A 17,349-nucleotide genomic window follows, 5' to 3' on the forward strand; every position below is an offset into this window, starting at 1 on the left:
CATAAAGTGTTTTCGGATGCGAAGAAGTCGCAAGCGCTTTCTGCCGGTAATATGTAATGCATTCCTTGGTCGACAAATCTAGACGACGGGCCGACAGACGCGAACCATCACCGCCAAAGAAGTTGAAGAAGCTGAAGAGGCCATCGAACATGCTAAACCATCTAAAGCAGTAGGCCCGAACGGGATTGCCATGTAGATGCCTAAAAGACGTGGCCATGAGGAACTAAAATATCTGGTGCTCGTCTTCAACTGATATCTCTTCATTGAAAAATGAAAGATGGCGAGGGTGCCGATGGCGTTTAGTGCAATGGCGGTGCTATGTAGTTTCGAAAGTCATGATGTTGGTCGGCAAGCCGCTGGTTTCCCATAAAAGAAGGGAGCTGAACGGCTTGAAGTGTCTTAACATCTAGCGACAGAAGAGATATCGTATGACTTGATTTGTTTTTATCAGCTGTGTCACGGCACGCCCTTACATCTAATTAGCCAGCGTTAATGGGTTAATCTTCAATACCGAAATATGCCTGCACATCTCTATTTCATTTCATTTGTACATACATATACATACATGCAGTCGAAAGCAGTTATGTATATGCACCTTTCATGTTATTTTTTGTATACTCTGTTGTTTTTTGTTGCCTAAATTTGTATTGAATTTTTAAACCGTAATGCGTCATTCTCCTTTGTTGCTTATGTGCTTTTTCGTGAAACCGTTGCGCATTAGAATGATAGGTTTCTATCATTTTGGCAGCATACAAATTTTTGTTAGCTGTCGTCAACCAAGGGAGAAGGATCACACTGCGGTAAGTACTTGCTTTCGTTATATTGTTCATTTTATAATTTATGTCGTTTTATAGAAATAAACCATTCCATTCCATCCATCCATTCAATTCAATTCCAATAAATGTACTTTGCCACATTAGCCTGTATTTATTATTGGTTAAATTCGCAAGCGAGGATGCCGGCTAACATCTTTATATCGCAGAGCTGCATATATCCATACGTCATATTTGTCTAACAAAGTGTCTATACATCTGCCATTGGTTTCGGCTGAAATGACACGCGATCTTCCACGTCGAGGCACTCGACTGAATACAGAAAGCGACTCCAGCACAGCCGCTAATTCAACATCTGGTGAAAGAAGTGCAACTGCATCAACCGCTGTTTCGGCCGCCGAATCCGTCGTCACCACCACTAGTAGCGCAGCACCAGCCAAGGTGCTACCAGTAACCGCCGCAAACGTCAACATATCTGCCAATACAACACCAGTTACTCCTGGTGCAATGAATGTAATGCCAGCCAGGGATTACAGCGGCGGTGGTACTGCAGCCAAAGGAACTAGCAATGTCACGCCCACTGCCACTGGGACCATTAAAAAGGTATCTATAATTTAAAAATTTTTTATTTTTAACAAAATTTCAATTTTTTACAATATTAAAAATTTTAAAATTATTAATTATTTTCATTACCTTTTTTTTTTTTATTGCAAAAAATTTCGAAATTTTTAAAAAAATTTTTAAAACGGCCGTTGAAGCATCAACATACTCAGCGACGGTAACCACATCTCATCATGACAGTGCACTTCTAGCCATGGAAAGACGAATCGCCTTGCTGGAAAAAGCTTTAAAAGAACGGGACCTGCAAAACGAGGTACTGACTGCAGCACTCCAAGGTAACGGACCTAACGGTAGAAGCTCTGCCACTACCTCTGCTGACGTCGCAGCGCAGCCAATGCTTGCGTCGCCATCAACGCTACACTTACCTGCGGTAACCGGTAACCGTACATACACATACAATCGTCGAGCCCCCTAATTTTGTGCCAGCTAGTACAGCTATTTATAATTCAGCCTACGCGCCATCAGTCTCCTGCATCACATCATCATATGTGGGCCATAACTCATATGCAGCCTCAACCATTCCTATTGGTGACTCAATTTCTTGCCATTCGTCCAATGGAACGTTTCATCCAATTTCTGCCAACATAGGTAACGGGAATATGCAGTTTATGTCACACGGTTCGATAATGCCGAGAAAGATTATTGATTTACCAGAATTTTCTGGAAATGCTGAAGACTGGCCTGTATTCCATACAGCGTTGGTTGAGTCAACAGCGGCATATGGTTATTCAAATTTTGAAAATAACCAAAGGCTACAGAAAGCCTTGAAGGGAGATGCACGCGAAGTGGTGAAAGCTTTACTGATTCACCCCAATAACGTTGGCTGCATCATTGAGCAGTTGCAGTTCAGGTTTGGTCGGCCGGAGCAGCTCATCCGCAGCCAATTAGCTAAAGTGCATGAGATTGCACCTATTCCCGAAAATGCTTTAGGGAAACTGGTTCCATTTGCCACGAAGGTAAAAAACATTTGCGCCTTTCTCCAGTCTGCTAATGGTGAACATCAGCTGGCCAATCCCACACTCCTTGACGAGCTGATAGCCAAATTGCCAACGAGTAAGCGCGTCGAGTGGGCCATGGTTGCAGCAAAGGTAAAGCCTCGCCCCACAGTGGTGCACTTTAACGAGTGGATTAGTTCACTTGCCAACGTGATCTGCACAGTATACGACGCAGAGGCCAAACGCGATTCCAAGCGCCGAGTAGTTCTGCACGTCGAGAAGAAACCACAGCCAAGAAGATGTCCAATATGTCAGGGCGGCCACAAGCCCTTTGAGTGTAAAACCTTCATCGATGCTACAGTAGCCACCAGGTGGAAAGAGGCAACATCAAGGCGCTTGTGTTTCGCATGTCTCAATCCTGGTCATGCTACTCGGGATTGCCAGCGCCGGTAGATATGTGCTATCAACGGGTGCCAAAGAATGCACCATAAACTACTCCATGAGGTTCCAAATGCCGTGAACAATACGCATCCAGCATCACCGCCAAGTCATGGTGCCTTTGACACGCAGTTAGCGAAACGCCCAAATGATGATCGAAATTACATACAAGCGCAAGGAGTATCTCAATGCCAGCAATCGTCGAACGATGCAGAAGCATCCGTCTTAAGCTGTTCTGCCAGTGCAGCTGAAGGTAAGCTTCTTTTCCGAATACTTCCAGTGACCTTGCATGGAAGACACAAGCGCATTGATACATATGCGCTGTTGGATGAAGGCTCTTCTGTCACAATGCTGGATGATGCGCTTGCCCAAGAGCTCGGCCTACATGGACAACAACAGCGCCTCAATATCCAATGGTTTGGTGGACAGTCAGCGCAAGAGTCGTCAACTTTGGTGGACTTATTCGTCAATGGTCTAGGCTTAGAGAAGAAGCACAAGTTTCGCAACGTATACACCGTATGGGTAGTTTTTGGGCCAACCAGAAAGCGTCTTCCAACCGCGCCTTCCTGCCTACTAGCCCATCGCATGACGAACGAGTCCCTACATAATTTAATCGAAGAATATTTTGCCATTGAAAGTTTCGGGGTGAGACCATCGCCTCCGATCGAAAGTGCCGCCGACATCCGTGCCAGGTTTGTATTGAGCTCAGTCACATGCCGTATCTCCGATAAAAGATTCCAAACAGGTCTGATTTGGAAGCGTGATAATATCCAGCTGCCCAATAGCTACACCATGGCGTTGAAAAGATTAGTTAGCGTCGAAAAACGAATGAGTAGAGATACCAATTTTGCCATAGCCTATAAGGCCACGATGGACTCCTACATAGCGAAGGGTTACGCCCGTAAGCTCGAACAGCCGGAAGCATCGATGGTCACGCCCCACACCTGGTACCTACCACATTTTGCAGTGGTCAATCCCAACAAGCCATCTAAGTTACGGATGGTATTCGACGCTGCAGCTGAGGTCAATGGTGTCTCGTTAAATTTAATGCTGCTGAAGGGTCCGCAAGAGTATCGACCTCTACCAGCGATCCTCTTTCACTTCCGCGAAGGAGCAGTTGGCGTAACGGGCGATATTAAAGAAATGTTTCACCAAGTGGTGATGCAACCTCATGATAGATGTGCCCAGCGTTTTCTTTGGCGCGACGGAGTGGTTGGAAGAGAGCCTGATGTGTATGAGATGTGCGTCATGACCTTTGACGCTGCTTGCTCGCCATGCGCAGCACACTACGTCAAAACGCGGAACGCACTTGAGCACAGCCACAACGCCTCGCCTCGCGCTATAAAATCAATCACCGATTACCACTATGTCGATGATCTCGTAGACAGTTTCGACACTTATGAAGAAGCCATATCCATTGTCAGACAGGTTCGATCAATCCACTTGGACGCCGGGTTCGAACTCCGCAACTTCGCTTCCAATTCACCGGAGGTAGTCACTACTTTGGGTGGTGCTGAGATTACAAAATCAATATCTAGTAAGGAGGGCTTGGCAACTGAGAAGGTGCTTGGATTGTACTGGCAGTCATCAACCGACTATTTCAAATTCATTTCAGATGTAGTATTTGTTTGTTGTGTTATAAAATATTCCAGGGATGTACCTTAACGTTAAGCTAATCGTTCACTTCAAAATATTATCGATAAAGAAATTATCAAGATAAATTGTATCTCGTTTTTAACCGAAACGAAATGCTTTCGTTAACGTTAAAAACGTTAACAAAAACTTGATACTTTATGTTTGAATTGTGCTGGCAATGCTAGACATGCTGAAGCCGTAAGGTGGTAACAGCGAGCGGATATACACACACAAACTCCATGTAATTTGTTTGTGTAATTCGTTGGTGGTAATGTCAAAAATACTCTGAGAAATGGTCGTACTGTCAAAATTTATGAGAAAAGTTGCAATCAGCTTGGCTAATGCTTTCACCTTTAATGACTCCGCCATCAATCAGCTTTGCCAGCATAGTTTGAAATTAATAATCAACATAAACGATTTGATTTCGTTTTGATATGGCAGAAAACGAAACAAACTCATTTCGTTAATTTGACGTTCTTAACGTTAATAAACGAAACGAAATGACTTTGTTTCGTTTATTAACGTTAACTATCGTAACGAAATGATATCGGTTCGTTGGTTAGGTTAGGTTAGGTTAGGGTGGCTGCCCGAGGGCACACTTAGGCCAGTAGTATTAGGCCCGTTGTGATACCACGAAAAACACCGTTACCTTTCCTCTTCGAACCATTTTGAGGACCTGATTAAAGCTACCAGGTCCTTGACGTCATGCTCCACAACCTGACTCATATTATCAAGAAATGGAGCTCCCAGAAAGCGCTGCCGTGCTCCGCTTAGTGCTGGGCAGTTGCAAATGAGGTGAACCACCGTTTCCTCCTCCTCATCCTCTTTACAACTCCTACAGCAACGACGATAAGGCGCTCCTAGCCTTTCTGCATGCCTACCTATGAGGCAATGACCCGTTAGTGCCCCCACAAGTGTGGAAATTGTATCCCTTCTAAGGTTGTACACGTGACGGGACCTTTTAGGATCCCATTTAGGCCAGGTTTCTTTCGATGTTCGACACCCCGGTGTTTGTAGCCATCTTTCGTCGGCTTGACGGTAGATGTGCTCTTTTAGCATTAGCTTGCATGTGGACAGGGGCATACCTAAGCGTTCTTGTCCAGGAAGAACCTGCTTGGTTGTACCCTGCCTAGCGAGTTCATCTGCAATGCAGTTTCCCTCGATATCCCTATGTCCAGGGACCCATGTGAGGTGTACACGGTTCTGTTGAACCATCTCTGGAAGAGATCGGCGACAGTTTAGTGCTAGTTCAGAATTGAATGAGTGGGGGCCCAGAGATTTTATGGCAGCTTGGCTGTCGCTGAAGATAAAAATTTCTTTGCCGACATTGTATGTCCCTATCCTAGCTGCGGCTTCCATTATGGCTGCAACTTCTGCCTGGAAAACACTGCAGTGGTCGGGTAGTCTGAATGAGAGCTGGAGGTCAAGGTCCCTTGAGTATACTCCACCTCCAACTCTACCGTTTAGCTTGGAGCCGTACGTGTATATGGAAATGCTGTTGCTCATAGCAAGGCACTTATCCAACTCCGTCCAGTCATCCCTGCTGGGTATGTTTATCTTAAAGTTGGTTTCCGCAACTGTTGTGGTCGCACAGCGATCCGTGCTAGGAGGGAGAAAACTGTATTTGTTTAGTATACTTGAGTGTCCTGTGGTCTTGTTGTTCCAACACGACAACTCCCTTAGACGCAGGGCTGACGTTGCCGCTGCTCGATGACCAGCCAGATCTAATGGAAGGATGTCAAGAATGACCTGAAGAGCTTCGATAGGCGTTGTTCTTAGAGCCCCGCTTATGCTTATCATGCTGGATCTGTGGACTTTACCCAACAAGTTTAGGTTTGACGCCTTGCTCAAGGCTGGCCACCATACTACTACCCCATACAGCAGTATGGGTCTGATAATCGCGGTATAAATCTATCTGCATATGTTGGGGGTGAGTCCCCATTTTTTGCCAATGGCTCTTTTACACGTATATAATGCAATGTACGCTTTCTGTTGTCGCTGGATAACGTTGTCCTTCCAGTTCAGCTTTTTGTCTAGAACTACGCCTAGAAATTTGGCTTTATCTGCCAGGCTTAGGCGCATCCCATTTAGTTCTGGTAGGTTCAACGATGGTATTTTGTATCGTTTGGTATATAAGACAAGCTCTACTTTATCGGAGTTGACGCTGAGTCCACATCGGGAAGCCCACAAGGAAACCTCTCGCAATACTACCTGCATCAAGTCGCATGGAGTTTGTGGGAACTTGCCTCTGTAGACAATAGCTAGGTCATCAGCATATGCCACGACCTTCCCGCTCCCCCAACTAGTATCTCTTAATAGCGAGTTTACCGTTAGGTTCCATAGTAAAGGGGAAAGAACACCACCCTGGGGCATGCCCCTTGCGACAAATCGTGTTATGTCAACCTTCCCCAGTGAGGAAAGCACTTTCCTTCCCCTGAGCAGTTGATCAATCAGTCCCACTAGGGGTCTATTTACGTCCAGATCAGTTAAAGCATTGGTAACGGCGTCTGGACTTATATTGTTGAATGCTCCTTCAATGTCTAGGAAGGCCACAAGACAATAATCCTTTTCGAACAAGGATGTTTCTATAGTAGAGACTAGGCTGTGTAGCGCAGTCTCCACAGATTTACACTTTTTACAGATTTTACCTTTACTCCTCAGCGTGGTAATGTCGACCTTCGATCCATTGGGGTTCCTTTCTCAGTTCATCATCGGTGCCAAACTGCTTATGAGAGAGGTTTGGAAGCAAAATACATGCTGGGACGAGCCATTGCCTGACAGCATCTATATTGTATGGGAACGATGGCGAAGACAACTGCCAGCCGCCACCGAATACGCCATTCCTAGATTCTACTTTGGCCATGGTAAGCCAGAAAATCTGCAGCTCCACATATTTGTCGATGCCAGCGAGGATGCCTTCGCTGCTGTTGCTTACTGGAGATCAACCACCAGTCAAAGCGAAATTAGTGTCAGCTTAATATGCGCGAAATCCAAGTGCGCGCCTTTGAAACCGCTTACAGTACCGTGGTTAAAGCTACAAGCAGCTGTCTTGGGTACGCGTCTGATGCAGATAATTCGGAATGAGCACTCCTTCGTCGTGAACGATTGCTTCCTTTGGAGCGATTCATCCACCGTGATGAAATGGATCAACAGTGAGCACCGACGCTACAAGCCCTTTGTGCAGCACAGAGTGGCCGAAATATTGTCTTCCACAAATGCTTCCCACTGGAGATGGGTGCCCACTGAGGAAAACGTCGCTGATGAAGCAACGCGTTTCAGTAGTAAAGTTGACTTTGGCCCAGCAGCCCGTTGGATTCATGGTCCACCATTCTTACGCCTAAACGAATGCGACTGGCCCACTGATGAGATTCCCGCCATTCATCAAAACGAACACGATGAGGAGTTGCGACCCAAATATGCCATGGTCATTGTGAGTAGCAATTTGATAGATTTTAATCATTTCTCTACATTCAACAGATTAGTTCGTACGACTGCTCGGGTCCTTCTTTTCATCAATATGTGTCGCAATCGAAGCTCAGCCAGATGTATGTATGGACCGACAGCTACTGTAATTAACGCAGCTAAACTAATCCTGTGTCGCATCGTACAATACGAGTGTTTTGGTCCAGAAATACAACAGTTGAAGGATAGCAAAGAGGTCACTCGCAACAGTTCGCTACGCCAGCTATCACCGTACATCGATGATAAAGGAACGCTTCGAGTTTGCGGACGCATTGACGCAGTCAGCTGGCTCCCAATAAGTGCCAGACGCCCGATTATTCTGCCACCTAATCACGTTTTCACCAGGCTGGTCGTAGCGCATCACCACAATCTAATGCGCCACCAAAACATCGAAGCCACAATTTGCGCTATTCGTCAAACGTACTGGGTTCCTCGCCTTCGGGCCTTGTTACGTAGTGTTATCGTTAATTGTCAACTGTGTCGTCTAAGGACAGCCACGCCAGTCCCACCACTAATGGGGCAATTGCCCGTCGATAGGCTCACTGCATACGTAAGGCCTTTTAGTTACACGGGCCTCGATTATTTTGGCCCGCTCAACGTACGAGTTCGCCGAAGCACCGAAAAGAGATGGGTGGCACTCTTCACTTGCCTCACTGTACGAGCTGTCCACTTGGAACTGGCCCAAGATCTGAGCACATACTCGTGTATAATAGCTATTCGCAATTTCATCAATCGCCGCGGGGTGCCAGTGCGCATTAGGTCCGATAACGGCAAGAATTTCGTGGGCGCCGATAACGAAGCAAAACGTTTCCATGAGGTTTTCAATTGCCAGCGGGTGCAAAGTGAGCTGGCGCAAAGAGGAGTCGATTGGGTGTTCAATACACCCTGTAATCCTGCCGAAGGTGGTGCCTGGGAAAGACTAGTGCAGTCGGTCAAGCGAGTACTGCACCACACACTCAAAGAAGTAGCGCCGCATGAGCACACTTTAAACTGCTTCCTCATCGAAGCAGAAAGCATCGTCAATTCCCGTCCACTTACCCATTTGCCAATCTCTATTGAACAAGAGCAACCGTTAACACCGAACGATTTCCTATTGGGATCTCCGAGCACAGCACTCCAGGTGTAGCCGATGTAACAAATGGTATGTGCGTCTTGCGCCAACAGTGGCGTGTTGCCCGACAATTAAGGGATAATTTTTGGAAGCGCTGGATCTCGGAGTATCTCCCAACATTAATAAGAAGAGTTAAGTGGTGCGAAAGGACAACACCTATAAAGGAAGGTGATCTGGTTTTTATATGTGACCCAAATGTGCCACGGAGAGAATGGTGTCGTGGAAAAGTTGAGCAACTGTATCCTGGACCAGACGGAGTAATAAGGCGAGCAGATATTCTTACCTCTGCTGGAATCAAAAGACGTGCCGTAATGCGTCATTCTCCTTTGTTGCTTATGTGCATAATCGGGTGAGCTTTTTCGGCAAACCGCTGCGCATTAGAATGATAGGTTTCTATCATTTTTGTCAGCATACAAATTTTTGTTAGCTGTCGTCAACCAAGGGAGAAGGATCACACTGCGGTAAGTACTTGCTTTCGTTATATTGTTCATTTTATAATTTATGTCGTTTTATAGAAATAAACTATTCCATTCCATCCATCCATTCAATTCAATTCCAATAAATGTACTTTGCCACATTAGCCTGTCTTTATTATTGGTTAAATTCGCAAGCGAGGACGACGGCTAAAAAGCTGGTTTCCAGGCTGGCTTTAGTAACGGTACCACCCTCGTAATTTTACATTTTCAGGGATGTTGAAAATGATGAGGGACAAGTTGAAAACAAACGCCAGGTAACTGAATCCTTCATTGCCAAGGACTTTCAGCATAATCATGGCAATCCCGTCCGGCGCATAGTTTGGGTCGTTATGTGCCAGTCTGTTGGCCTGCCGTCTGCATTTTTCAACCGAGAAATAGATTGCATATTGCCGGTAGAAAGCACTCTTCTCATCTGACAGCACTTGTTTACCATTGGCGGTACGTATTTTGTGATTTTGCTTCATATGATTTGAGAGGGACTTGGCGATTGGCCATAGCTTATCAATACCAGCAGAGCGGTTGGGTTTCTTTGCTGCTTCCATTTCGCCTGCTTGGGTTTGTCCACAAACTGTGTGACACACATGTTAATGCCCCGGATTGGAGGGCTGCCAGGGCCTTGCTGTCTGGCAAGGTCACGCTCTCTAGCCAAGGTCTCCGTTGGGAAATTTTACCGGAGAGTCTAATGCCGGCCGGCTGCTGATGTTGAGCGACGTAAAAAACTAATGGGGTTACACTCAAATTACTGCCTTTGGTCTGTAAAAATCACGAGTCGCCTCGGTACATAGAACCGGCTGCCGTGGGAAGCGACGGCCATCCTTCTCCTTGAATCTAGTGAATTTCAGCATATGGGGTTACATGTTTGACATAGTGAAGATCATCAAAAAACTGAATACCGATCAATTAAGGCAACGCTTAAGGAGGGTATGGACCATAGTATAGGTTTACAAGTATGATATGTATGAGAAGGAAACAATTCCTTTCTCTTTCTAATACACTGCAGTTTGACACTTTGGTAAGTGTCAAACTATTGTGGAACTCTGTGGAACCTGCGTGGAACATGCGTTTGACACTGAACGAAGTGTCAAAATTTCCGGGGTTGCTGTCGTGGAAAGCGACACAGGGAAATAAAGTATGGAGAGGAATATCAGATATGGGTTGCTGTGATGGTAAATTTTTTGAACGAATTTAGTATGAAAATGTAGTGCACCTATATGGGTCCTACAGAAAATTATACAAAAGTCTTGAATTGGGGTATCCGAGGACGCGTAGTTATTCCAGAATTAAGAATACAAACACCGGTGCGAAGTTTTTCTACCCGTTCAAAAGTTCTCCGCGAAAAACAGTTTGAAACCGAGGACGACTGCAAAAACTCGTCCAAAAATGTGGAAAGAGAAATGAAAAGACGCGTTTTGTTCTGTTATCAATAATCCAAAGAGAAAAAGTATTGGAATTATTGGAAGCGAGGCAAAAACACGTCTATTAATACCTCCCCCGACGGTTTTGGTCGTGTTTTAGCAATCGTCCCCGGTAATAAAGTATCACCATTTGTAAATTAAAATTGTCCAAAATATATGGATTTTAAAGAAAGATGTAATTAAGTGCTCGTTTGAAAGTAAATAAGGATATTTCTTTGTAATATAACTATAAAAATTTTACGCAGTTTTAGATAGCAGCTACTACACTTTTTTTAGTCCTAAGAAGTACAAAAGTGCCAAATAGCATCCACAAAAAAAAAAAAACCAACAAGAACAAGCATTTCATCAGGTGAGCGTGGCTGTGTATGTGCGTGCTGCTACATATCCTACCCTGCAAAAAGTGTTGGATTACGTGTTCCATTTTCTTCATGTTGGAGTACTCTAACCATTGTAAACTTTACCAAGCAGCGCAACTAACAGCTGATCGCTCAAAATTAGCACACACACACAAACATCACTACCCTTCAAAAAACGCGAGTACTCTATAAATAATGTAAGGAATACCCTTTGGGAGTATAGGACTGCGCCAAATCTAATCTGTATTCATACAAAAAATGTGCTCCAATTAACATTGCGATGTCCTAGGAGAGGAGTAGGTGATCCCACTCTCGCTTTGTTTGTGAGTATTCCATAGAGTACATACGTGAGAGTACTTTCCAAAGTACTTTCACTGTAGTACTCCATGGAGCACCCACAGAGGATCATATGCCAAAGTACTAAAGAGGAATTGTGTCGGAAAGAATTATCGAAGTGAATTTTATTTAAAATGAAAGTAAATGAAGAGGGGCAATACAACTTTAATATTTTATACTACGAATATTCTTATGTTATTTAGCATTTGCGTGAATAAAGAAACTAATATTTCTCTATACATACTTTAGTATGTATACATAAAACCAGTGCGCTGTTGCATTTTATCAGAGTTGCCAAAGTAAAATTTTATTATTAGTTATTTGCATGCAATATTTTACTTTTGGCAACTCTGTTCGATCGTCATCGTGTCGTGATCACTGTCGTTAAAAAACGAGCAATGATCGGCTGATGGTGGTCCGCAAACGCATTGCAAAGGCAATTGGGCAATTTTTACGTAATTTTCCTTTAGCTCTTGTTTTTTTCTCTTTCATTCGCTCAAGCAGTCAAGTGTGACGTAGGTGCGCAGAACGAAGCAATTTTGAACTCGCGAATGCGCAATCTTTTGTGTGTGATTTCCCTTCAAAAAAAGCGAGTACTCCATAAATAATGTAAGGAATACTCCATTGGGAGTATAGGAGTGTTCCAAAACTAATCTGCATTCATACAAAAAATGTGCTCCAATTAACATTTCGATGTCCTAGGAGAGGAGTAGGTGATCCCACTCTCGCTTTGTTTGTGGGTATTCCATAGAGTACATACGTGAGAGTACTTTGCAAAGTACGTTCACTGTAGTACTCCATGGAGCACCCACAGAGGATCATATGCCAAAGTACTAAAGAGGTATTGTGTCGGAAAGAATTATCGGAGTGAATTCAATTTAAAAAGAAGGTAAATGAAGAGGGGCAACACAACTTTTATATTTTATACTATGAATATTCTTATGTTATTTAGCATTTGCGTGAATAAAGGAACTAATATTTCTCTATACTATAGTATGTATACATAAAACCACCCTGCAAAAATTGTTGGATTACGTGTTCCATTTTCTTCATGTTGGAGTACTCGAACAATACTCCTTTGCAAGGCGTTTGCGGACCACCATCAGCCGATCATTGCTCGTTTTTTAACGACAGTGATCACGACATGATGACGATCGAACAGAGTTTCCAAAAGTAAAATATTGCATGCAAATAACTAATAATAAAATTTTACTTTGGCTACTCTGATAAAATGCAACAGCGCACTGGTTTTATGTATACATACTATAGTATGTATAGAGAAATATTAGTTTCTTTATTTACGCAAATGCTAAATAACATAAGAATATTCGTAGTATAAAATATAAAAGTTGTATTGCCCCTCTTCATTTACTTTCATTATACCTTTCATGAAAATGAAATGGTATATTAATTTCGTCACGAAACCGAAAATTGTAAGTACTTAAAAGAAAATAGATAGATCCACCATTAAGTATACCGAAATAATCAGGTTGAAGAGCTGAGTTGATTTAGCCATGTCCGTCTGTCCGTCTGTCTGTTTGTATGCAAACTAGTCCCTCAATTTTTGAGATATCTTGATAAAACTAGGTGAGCGGGTGTATTTGGGTGTCCGATTAGACATTTGTCGGAACCGACCGGATCGGACCACTATAGCATATATCCGCCATACAACCGATTTTTCAGAAAAAGAGGATTTTTGTAATATCTTACCCAATTTAACAGATTGAAGCTTCAAACTTCACCATATACTTTCGTATATTGCACGTATTGTTGCCTGAAAAAATTGATGAGATCGGTCGTATATATAGTATATATCCCCCACAACCGAGTGTTCAGATAAGGAACTTTTCGTAATTACTGCCCTATTTTAAAAGCTAGAGGCTTCAAATTTCAACGAATGCTTACGTATATAGCATATGTTGTTGTCTGAAAAAATCATAAAGATCGGTGGTATATATAGTATATATATGGTGGTATATATAGTATATATATAGTATATATATATATATATATATATTTTCGCAAATTTTAGCCCCATTTTAACAGCTAGAAGCTTCAAATTTCACAGAATACTTACGTATATAGCATATATTGTTGTCTGAAAAAATCATAGAGATCGGTTGTATATATAGTATATATCTCATACAACCGATTGTTCAGATAAGAAACTCTTCGCAATTTCTACCCCATTTTAACAGCTATAAGCTTCAAATTTCACCGATTGCTTACGTATATAGCATATATTGTTGTCTGAAAAAATCATAGAGATCGGTTGTATATATAGTACATATCTCATACAACCGATTGTTCAGATAAGAAACTTTTCGCAATTTCTACCCCATTTTAACAGCTATAAGCTTCAAATTTCACCGATTGCTTACGTATATAGCATATATTGTTGTCTGAAAAAATCATAGAGATCGGTTGTATATATAGTATATATCTCATACAACCGATTGTTCAGATAAGAAACTTTTCGCAATTTCTACCACATTTTAACAGCTATAAGCTTCAAATTTCACCGATTGCTTACGTATATAGTATGTATTGTTGTGTCAAAAAATCATAGAGATCGGTGATATATATAATATATATATGATGGTATATATAGTATATATATATAGTATATATATTTTTTTTTTGCGATTTCGGCCTCATTTTAACAGCTATAAGCTTCAAATTTCACCAAATGCTTACGTGTATAGCACATATTGATGTCTGAAAAAATCATTGACATCGGTGGTATACATAGTATATATCTCATACAACCGATTGTTCAGATAAGAAACTTTGCGCACTTTCTGCCCCGTTTTAACAGCTAGAAGCTTCAAATTTCACAAAATGCTTACGTATATAGCATATATTGTTGTCTGAAAAAATCATAGAGATCGGTGGTATATATATTATATACTTCATATAAACTGTCATTTTTGCCCCTTTTTTACGGCTAGAAGCTTCAAAATTCATCAAATTTCATCAAATAGTTACGTTAACGTCATATATTTTTGAAAGACGTGATTCGTAGTCATAGTTTTTACATTCAGACCACAAAAAACGTGAAGCTTTGCATCCTCGCACAGATTACCTACCTATTTTTATACCTTTCATGAAAATGAAATGGTATATTAATTTCGTCACGAAACCGAAAATTGTAAGTCCTTAAAGGAAAATAGATAGACCCACCATTAAGTATACCGCAATAATCAGGTTGAAGAGCTGAGTTGATTTAGCCATGTCCGTCTGTCCGTCTGTCCGTCTGTCTGTTTGTATGCAAACTAGTCCCTCAATTTTTGAGATATCTTGATAAAATTTGGTGAGCGGATGTATTTGGGTGTCCGATTAGACATTTGTCGGAACCGACCGGATTGGACCACTATAGCATATATCCTCCATACAACCGATTTTTCAAAAAAAGAGGATTTTTGTAATATCTTACCCAATTTAACAGATTGAAGCTTCAAACTTCACCATATACTTTCGTATGTTGCACATATTGTTGCCTGAAAAAATTGATGAGATCGGTCGTATATATAGTATATATCCCCCACAACCGATTGTTCAGATAAGGAACTTTTCGAAATTACTGCCCCATTTTAAGAGCTAGAGGCTGCAAATTTCTACGAATGCTTACGTATATAGCATATATTGTTGTCTGAAAAAATCATAAAGATCGGTGGTATATATAGTATATATATGGTGGTATATATAGTGTATATATATAGTATATATATATATATATATTCGCAAATTTTAGCCCCATTTTAACAGCTAGAAGCTTCAAATTTCACCGAATACTTACGTATATAGCATATATTGTTGTCTGAAAAAATCATAGAGATCGGTTGTATATATGGTATATATCTCATACAACCGATTGTTCAGATAAGAAACTTTTCGCAATTTCTACCCATTTTAACAGCTATAAGCTTCAAATTTCACCGATTGCTTACGTATATAGCATATATTATTGTCTGAAAAAATCATAGAGATCGGTTGTATATATAGTATATATCTCATACAACCGATTGTTCAGATAAGAAACTTTTCGCAATTTCTACCCCATTTTAACAGCTATAAGCTTCAAATTTCACCGATTGCTTACGTATATAGCATATATTGTTGTCTGAAAAAATCATAGAGATCGGTTGTATATATAGTATATATCTCATACAACCGATTGTTCAGATAAGAAACTTTTCGCAATTTCTACCCCATTTTAACAGCTAGAAGCTTCAAATTTCACCAAATGCTTAAGTATATAGCATATATTGTAGTCTGAAAAAATCATAGAGATCGGTTGTATATATAGTATATATCTAATACAACCGATTGTTCAGATAAGAAACTTTTCGCAATTTCTACCCCATTTTAACAGCTAGAAGCTTCAAATTTCACCAAATGCTTAAGTATATAGCATATATTGTTGTCTGAAAAAATCATAGAGATCGGTTGTATATATAGTATATATCTAATACAACCGATTGTTCAGATAAGAAACTTTGCGCAATTTCTGCCCCGTTTTAACAGCTAGAAGCTTCAAATTTCACAAAATGCTTACGTATATAGCGTATATTGTTGTCTGAAAAAATCATAGAGATCGGTGGTATATATATTATATACTTCATATAAACTCTCATTTTTGCCCCTTTTTTACGGCTAGAAGCTTTAAAATTCATCAAATTTCATCAAATAGTTACGTTTACGTCATATATTTTTGAAATACGTGATTCGTAATCATAGTTTTTACATGCAGACCACAAAAAACGTGAAGCTTTGCATCCTCACACAGATTACCTACCTATTTTTTATTTTATATTTATCTTAAAAATTGTTTAGATATGTTCAAATTTCACTAAATGCTTACGTGTATAGCATATATTGTTGTCTGAGAAAATCATAGATACCGGTGGTATATATAGTATATATCCCATACAACCGATTGTTCAGATAAGAAACTTTGCGCAATTTCTTCCCCATTTTAACAGCTAGAAGCTTCAACTTTCACCAAATGCTTAGGTGTATAGCATATATTGTTGTCTGAAAAAATCATTGAGATCGATGGTATATATAGTATATATCTCATACAACCGATTGTTCAGTTAAGAAACTTTGCGCAATTTCTGCCCCTTTTTAACAGCTAGACGCTTCAAATTTCACCAAATGCTTAAGTATATAGCATATATTGTTGTCTGAAAAAATCATAGAGATCGGTTGTATATATAGTATATATCTCATACAACCGATTGTTCAGATAAGAAACTGCGCAATTTCTGCCCCGTTTTAACAGCTAGAAGCTTCAAATTTCACAAAATGCTTACGTATATAGCATATATTGTTGTCTGAAAAAATCATAGAGATCGGTGGTATATATATTATATACTTCATATAAACTGTCATTTTTGCCCCTTTTTTACGGCTAGAAGCTTCAAAATTCATCAAATTTCATCAAATAGTTACGTTTACGTCATATATTTTTGAAATACGTAATTCGTAGTCATAGTTTTTACATGCAGACCACAAAAAACGTGAAGCTTTGCATCCTCACACAGATTACCTACCTATTTTTTATTTTATATTTATCTTAAAAATTGTTTAGATATGTTCAAATTTCACTAAATACTTACGTGTATAGCATATATTGTTGTCTGAGAAAATCATAGATACCGGTGGTATATATAGTATATATCCCATACAACCGATTGTTCAGATAAGAAACTTTGCGCAATTTCTTCCCCATTTTAACAGCTAGAAGCTTCAAATTTCACCAAATGCTTACGTGTATAGCATATAT

The 17,349-nt window shown here is 40.9% G+C and overlaps 2 protein-coding genes across 2 annotated transcripts; both read left to right on the plus strand.

The window, feature by feature from the left end:
• Positions 1-667: 667 nt before the first annotated feature.
• Positions 668-4,432, plus strand: LOC137248702 (uncharacterized). The gene is made up of 3 exons (XM_067779614.1): positions 668-800; positions 855-1,376; positions 1,575-4,432. Exon 3 carries the CDS (start codon positions 2,810-2,812, stop codon positions 4,430-4,432), a length of 1,623 nt encoding a protein of 540 aa, XP_067635715.1. The 5' UTR covers positions 668-800; positions 855-1,376; positions 1,575-2,809.
• A 2,642-nt stretch (positions 4,433-7,074) lies between these two features.
• Positions 7,075-9,628, plus strand: LOC137248242 (uncharacterized). The gene is made up of 2 exons (XM_067779118.1): positions 7,075-9,436; positions 9,491-9,628. Exon 1 carries the CDS (start codon positions 7,131-7,133, stop codon positions 8,988-8,990), a length of 1,860 nt encoding a protein of 619 aa, XP_067635219.1. The 5' UTR covers positions 7,075-7,130; the 3' UTR covers positions 8,991-9,436; positions 9,491-9,628.
• The last annotated feature ends 7,721 nt before the right edge of the window (positions 9,629-17,349 follow it).

This window comes from Eurosta solidaginis, chromosome 4 (genome assembly GCF_040869045.1).
Source record: "Eurosta solidaginis isolate ZX-2024a chromosome 4, ASM4086904v1, whole genome shotgun sequence".
Classification (NCBI taxonomy): domain Eukaryota; kingdom Metazoa; phylum Arthropoda; class Insecta; order Diptera; family Tephritidae; genus Eurosta; species Eurosta solidaginis.

Coding starts and splice junctions, on each gene's coding strand:
- LOC137248702 (XM_067779614.1), top strand. CDS start 2,810: ATGCACCATAAACTACTCCATGAGGTTCCAAATGCCGTGAACAATACG.
- LOC137248242 (XM_067779118.1), top strand. CDS start 7,131: ATGAGAGAGGTTTGGAAGCAAAATACATGCTGGGACGAGCCATTGCCT.